Source organism: Hibiscus syriacus, unplaced genomic scaffold, assembly GCF_006381635.1.
Source record: "Hibiscus syriacus cultivar Baekdansim isolate YM2019G1 unplaced genomic scaffold, ASM638163v2 tig00112344_pilon, whole genome shotgun sequence".
Classification (NCBI taxonomy): Eukaryota; Viridiplantae; Streptophyta; class Magnoliopsida; order Malvales; family Malvaceae; genus Hibiscus; species Hibiscus syriacus.
In genome coordinates this window covers 1,793,043-1,799,943 of record NW_024063307.1, presented here as the reverse complement: position 1 = coordinate 1,799,943, position 6,901 = coordinate 1,793,043, and the positions used below count along the sequence as shown (strand labels likewise).

Below are 6,901 nucleotides of genomic sequence, written 5' to 3'. Positions count from 1 at the left end.
GATAAATTCTTGAACAGGTTTGATATTGAAACGTATAAGCAGTGACCGGAAGTTTCTTGCAGTTGAAATGAGTGGTTCGGAAAGAAGGTGATGTATATAATATGAATGGTGAAGATATTATGTAGGTGGTACAAGTGGGAATAAGATTACTCTTTTGACTGGATCCTTTTGGACGTTTAACTTCCATATTCAGCCGATCAAAGAGAAAAGAAAAAAGAAAGTTGCATAAGGTAGCCACAAACCATATTCATAGGTTTGAAAACTAGTGCACTCAGGGAAGAAAAATTACAAAAAGGGTCTCTTCATTTTTGTACGATGAGCTAGCTTTTTTGACATTTACGGCTCCTAGTGGTTGGCCAGACAGAAAGCGGCAAGAAAATCAAATCAAGTTTCCCTCATGAAATCAGAGTTTAGAATAAACTTTTAGGGTTTAATATTTCGAATGCCTAAAGCACAAGACCAGCTGTGGCTTGGGACCCAAGATTTTGCTTCATCAATGCCATTGAAACCGGTGTCAACTGCACCCACTTAAACTTGACTCCTCTCTCTTTTAATATTGTTAATTTTCTAGTTTGTAGTGGGAGAAGTCACCGCCCAATGAAGTTCCAGTCTGTTAATTAAATAAACAAATCAAAAGCTAAAATGGAGGGATTAAAGTCCAAATGTCTATGAACTTCTCAGTCACCATGATCCAATCAAAATCCACTGTTTACTCATATTCCAATCAAACTCCATCGCTAAAAGTATAGTTCGCGTGTTCCAACATTATTGTTGGGACCAGGTAGGGATAGATCGAAGATGACTTACAACAACTCTTGTTTTTATCAAAATTCTCATAGATGATATAAACATTTTCTTTATATTTTCTATTAATAATTTATTTTCTTTTTTAAAATTTATAGGTTTGTCGTTAATATATGACTTGGAACATTGTGATGGGGCCATCACCATCTCTTTCTTTCACATTTATATATAGAAATTAAACTTGATGTTGGTGGGTGGCTGTCTAATTATTTATTGATGTTTTTACATTCATTTTTGTACTATTTTCTCAACCAGTTGTGACCGGAAATCATTTTGTGTGATCCAACATGCAGTACTGAAAGAAATCTCGTGCTGGTTCACCAGATTGTGACATTGACAGTTGTTGATTTCTTTCCAAGCTAACACGTTTATTAAAAAGATCTCTAAGAAAGCCTCTCTAGGTGTGAAGTGCACCCATTTTTAGTATTTCTTTTAATTGATTAATATGCCAGAATAAAATCAATTTTCTCAATTTACAATATTTTAAAAAAAATCGTATATAACGATTTAAGAAAATTGATAATTGAAATTTTGAAATACCATCTACTAGGTGAACTCACTCGACAAGATATTATATTCTCGGAATGTTTGTGTCTGATTCTATTCTCGTAATTTTGTTTTCCACACTACTTTGTTTGTGTGTTTCCAGCCTTCCACCAAAGATATCAAACTGTACTCCTGGTAAAAACTCCCCCCCAACACTCTCAAGAATGGTATGAGAGACGAAAATTGAGGCTAAAATCGAATACAAACGTCTAGAAAAAAATAATACCATACCTATTAAAGTGGTTGACATTTAAGAATTTGAGCTTGTAAGTTCAAGTTCGAATCTTACCACCGTATTTTTGGTGGGTAATCGTTAAATTCATATATAAATCCCAATTTGATCTTAAATATATCCTGACTTTGAATTAGAGAGTCACCTATAACTTAAATTTTTTTGTAAAAAGAATGAACTAAACAACTTCAATGGTTAAGGGATTTGTGTTAACGACTTCACTTTATGTTTTTTCGCTAGAACACTTGGACATTAGTGCTCTTAGGAACATTATCAGTTACCATAATTTGCTACTATAGGAGTGCACTAATGGGTGTAAGGGCAAAAAATTGGAGGTATGTTGAAGAAATTGCCAGAAGCATAGCATAATCTTACATTGCTTAGAGTTAAGCCCATTGAAAATTTGAGCTTAGCTATTGGGCTTTTATTATTTTCACTGTATTCAGTTATTCAATATGCAAGCATCAAAGAAGGTTTAAGGCTGGTTGGCTAGTGGCTGGGGCGCCGTTGGGCTTTTAAATTTTCTGAAGCCCATTTTTATCGAATATTCAGATAATTCAAAATTAAATTTTAATTGAACTGTAACTAATTTAATTATCTATTTTTCAAATATTTTATTTGATATGTATATAGAAATCATCAAATTATTTCAGTGATTAAAGGTTGATATTTTTTTAATTCTGAATTTGAGTTGTTATGCCTATAAAATATGTATGCTATTAATGGTTTAAAAAGATTATGAGCAAATATAATGATAGATCTGAAAATATTTTTTAGGGATGACATATATATTAGAAACACAAATTTTTAAATGGAGTGGACAAAACTAATATTTAAAAGTGGACACTATCAATAAACAAAATAAAAAAAAATAGATAACCCTATTCCCATATGTAATGAGGTGATCGAGCAACGCTAGGTTGAGAGAAGCTTGCATGGAAGACCTCCGACAGTCAGAATTATGAATTGTCCACCGTGGGACTCGATCCCACGACCACAAGGTTAAGAGCCTTACGCTCTACCAACTGAGTTGGACGGACAATTCAAAAGTTGACACTATCAATAAAGTAGGTAATTAGAATTTCAGTGTAAGTACGTACCCACCCTCTAGTATATGTGAATCTACCACTGAACAAATATTATCTTATAATCACCTCAGGTAGGGACAGGGACATGGACAGGGTCAGGATTCCAATTTGAGGAGACAAAAATATAATTACTCATATAAAATAGAAGGAAAAATTAAAATAAATTAAAATTTGAAATTCTAATGTAATATTTTCTCATATATTTGTTAATAATAAAAAATGGAGGGGCAGTGATCCCGGAGACTAAACGTTGCTAATTAAAAACCATGTAATGTGGTATATATGTATTATCTGTCCTATATTTTTTCCTCAAGTGTTTCTTTAAACTTTCTTTTATAATTTTAGGCAATAATTTAGTGTCGTTGGCTCTATTTTTTTATTTTTTTTATTTAAATTTACATAAATACTTTTTAATGTTAATTTTTTTACATATTCTTGAAGAGTTTATTTATCTGTTTATATAACATATTTTTTTCTATTTTATGACAATTTTATCTATCATTATGATAATTTAACGTTCCGTGTTGCATTCGTCATGACACACATTCTAATCATGAAAAATCAATAGTATAATATAGTTAAATCATCTTTTGTAACAGTTTGTCAAAGAAATTAAAACTATTCACAGAATAATATATTAAATTAGTTCTCTCAATCTCAATCTCCGTGTTTCTATTAATATTGTGTTTAATTTTGAATAGAAACAAAAAGATTATCCATAATTGTTGTATTAACATTGATTCTCTCCCTCTTTAAATTTTTATTTTGAATTGTGTTACTTTTGTTGTACCTTGACTTTTGTTTAATAAAAATCTAATTTATTATTAAAAAAACATGTAATGTGATATAAGTTAAAATATTTAAATAATTAGTTGTTATTATATAATTTAAATGTTAATTTAATAAAACTAAAAAATTAGTAGTTTTTCAATGATTGACATTAACAAAGGGATGTCGTTCTGACGTGATGCACGCCATTTCTAAACTTATAAAGCCAAACTCTGTCACATCTTTCTGTTTTGTCTCTCAAATTTCGGAAGTAAGGGCGGCTCTTAAAACTTAAAGAGAGAGAGGCATGATGGTAGACACACAGGAGGAGAAGAGAATGACAGAGAGTTTAATACCCAAATTAGAGGTGGAGGAGAAGAAGGTTAAACCCTGGCTATCATGGGCTCCTTTCGCCGGAGAAATAAAAAGGGTGGGTTACCTTGCGGGGCCTATGGTGGCGGTGACCATATCGCAGTACCTCTTGCCAGTTATATCAACGATGATGGTGGGTCATCTTGGTGAGCTTGCGCTTTCTAGCTCTTCCATTGCCATCTCTCTAGCCGGGGTCACCGGCTTCAGTTTTCTTGTAAGTCAATTTGCATTTTTCTTCTACTTAATCAACTTGTCATATTATCATACCGATAGTGATGTTTGAACTTATAATGTCCTCAATCTCCAGCACTCTTTGTTTGTATGTTCCTAGTCTTTTACTAGGCAATTAGGTTTCCTTATTTAACATGATTGTATCCAATTAGAAGTTCGACTCTGACTCCACCTAAACATACCCATATAGAGTTAAAGAGTTCACTCGTGTGGAAATTCATGTCCCCTTTTCATATTGTCTCTTTGTGTTTGGATCTCTCGACTTCAACCACATGCTTTCCCTCCATCTTTTATTTACAAGTTTTTTTTTTAATGTTTTTGGACCTTTGGGGCTTATGTTGACTTGAAAAATCTTTATTTATCAGTTAATCCCTTGGGCAGCAAGTATGTGTGTTGACAGAAATTCCTTCATGCTTTTTAACTTGTAGTTATTCTGTCACTATAAGTTTAACAAATTAAAGAAAGAAGTACAATAATTGAATGATTGGTTTGCCGCTGAGTTTAGACCAGCTGATGAACTGAGTTTGGATTACTCAGTTGTCACCACTATCTGAACTTATAGAATATCAACGAACTGAATTTTGTCATTTGTATGAGATTATCAGCTAGGAATGGCTAGTGCATTGGAAACGTTGTGTGGACAAGCTTATGGAGCTCAACAGTACCGAAAAGTGGGAATCCATACCTACACTGCTATATTTTGTTTGATCATAGTTTGCATCCCTCTGTCCCTCATATGGCTATACATGGGAAGGTTACTTGTGTTCATTGGTCAAGATCCCTTAATTTCACACGAAGCCGGTAAATTCATTCGGTGGCTTATCCCGGCACTATTTGCCTATGCTACTTCTCAACCGCTTATTCGCTACTTTCAGACACAAAGTTTGATTACTCCCATGCTCATATGCTCTTGTTCCAGTCTTTTAGTACATATACCTCTATGTTGGGCTCTGGTGTTCAAGTTTGGATTAGAAAATGTAGGAGGAGCATTAGCAATTAGTATCTCAAACTGGTTAAATGTGATTTTCCTTGCACTTTATATGTGGTACTCTCCCGCCTGTGCAAAAACTCGTGTCCCCGTTACAATGGAATTATTCCAAGGAATTAGAGAGTTTTTCCGTTTCGCAATCCCTTCTGCTGTTATGATTTGGTACGTTCTTTCTTCTCCTCGCATGAATATATGCCTAAGCTGTTGAAGATCCGTAATGTCTTCTTTATATTCAAACAATTGCAGTCTTGAATGGTGGTCATTTGAGCTACTTATCCTGCTGTCTGGGCTTTTACCACATCCAGAGCTGGAAACATCCGTCCTATCCGTGTGGTATGTTCATTTGCTATCATTTCGACTCGATGCATCTGGTATCCTCCAATACTTAATGGATATTGCAGTCATATGATTTTTCAATTGCATCATATTGGAATTCTTCTACTACTAAGTTTTTCTACTTTCCCAAGCAGTCTCAACACCATTTCAACACTTTATGCCATACCATATGGACTTGGTGCTGCAGCAAGGTATATCCTGATATGTTTGTACATACTTATTTTTGTATTTCGTTTTTGATCAAAATTGCAACTTTTTCAAACCAAGTTAATTCAACTAAGAATCATTCTCTATTTGTACAAATAGTACTAGAGTTTCGAATGAACTAGGGGCAGGGAACCCCCAAGCAGCGCGTGTGGCGGTGTATGCTGCTATAGCTCTTGCAGCTTTAGACACCCTTATAGTTTCTGGAATCCTGTTCGCGATCCGAGATGTTTTCGGTTATGTTTATAGCAATGAGAAGGAAGTGGTGGATTCTGTGACAAGCATGGCTCCCTTGGTTTGCCTGTCTGTTATTCTTGACGGCTTACAGGGGGTTCTTCAAGGTCAAACTCGCTATCTTTTTGGTGAAAAACTATACTTCCAAGAGATGAATGTTACAGTGGCAGTCTTACAAATAGTTACATGCTTGGATCAGGTGTTGCAAGGGGAAGTGGATGGCAGCATATAGGAGCTTATGTCAACCTCGGAGCATTTTATCTTGTCGGGATCCCTGCCGCTGCCACCCTTGCCTTCTGGCTACAGTTGAAAGGTATTGGCCTGTGGGTCGGTATACAGTCCGGTTCGTTAACCCAAAATATTCTGCTCGCCATCGTTACAAGTTGCGTAAATTGGGAAGAACAGGTAATACTGCAACTTAACTTGATTGACATCTTCGTTTGTATACTGTAAATTGCACCTTTTAGTACACTGTTAACACTGAACTGCCTTGAAAGACTTCAATTTTGCTTACTTGCTTGGTTTAGTCTTCTTCATCATTTGTATTCTATTTTTTGGATTGTGCCAAAAAACTGCAGGCAAGTAAAGCAAGGGAAAGGCTATTCCATGGAAGCTCATCAATAGAGTACGGAACTATGTAAGAAAGCAGAATCAATGAGAGATCGTTTTGGAACACAGAAATTTTATTACCATAATATATGTAATATTATTAGATAAGTGGGAATATATACATTTGCACATCATAGTAGGATTGAAACAATTGCCTAATCTGGTGAAAAAGTTTAAGGACTTCTGTCAAAAGAATTAGATTGAAGAAATAATATCATTATAATTGAAAAGAGTATGCCACTTTAACTCCACTGGGGCGTATTCCTTCCATGGCTTTCCGATAATCTGGTGAAAAAGTTTAAGGACTTCCATGGCTCTCGATCTAAAAGAAGAAAACTATGACAATTCTCTCTTGATAAAAAGGAGAAAGCAACTTTAAAAAAAACTCTCTAATTTCTCCAGTAATGGAAGAAAGTTTGAGTGATTTGGAATGGTTTTGAAACTAAATAGGTTAGGGTATTTACAGTTTAAGCTTAAGGATTAATTTTG

At 34.6% G+C, this 6,901-nt stretch overlaps 1 protein-coding gene across 1 annotated transcript; it reads left to right on the top strand.

Moving 5' to 3' along the window:
• Positions 1 to 3,703: 3,703 nt before the first annotated feature.
• On the top strand, positions 3,704 to 6,621 carry LOC120178087 (protein DETOXIFICATION 12-like). Its single transcript, XM_039184037.1, has 7 exons — positions 3,704 to 4,024; positions 4,647 to 5,191; positions 5,276 to 5,362; positions 5,500 to 5,556; positions 5,672 to 5,910; positions 6,003 to 6,208; positions 6,382 to 6,621. The coding sequence occupies exons 1-7, from the start codon at positions 3,746 to 3,748 to the stop codon at positions 6,442 to 6,444; spliced, it is 1,476 nt and encodes a 491-aa protein (XP_039039968.1). The 5' UTR covers positions 3,704 to 3,745; the 3' UTR covers positions 6,445 to 6,621.
• Positions 6,622 to 6,901: the final 280 nt, after the last annotated feature.

Coding starts and splice junctions, on each gene's coding strand:
- LOC120178087 (XM_039184037.1), top strand. CDS start 3,746: ATGATGGTAGACACACAGGAGGAGAAGAGAATGACAGAGAGTTTAATA. Junction 5,911..6,002: donor CTTACAGGGGGTTCTTCAAG/GTCAAACTCGCT, acceptor TGCTTGGATCAG/GTGTTGCAAGGGGAAGTGGA. Junction 6,209..6,381: donor GCGTAAATTGGGAAGAACAG/GTAATACTGCAA, acceptor AAAAAACTGCAG/GCAAGTAAAGCAAGGGAAAG.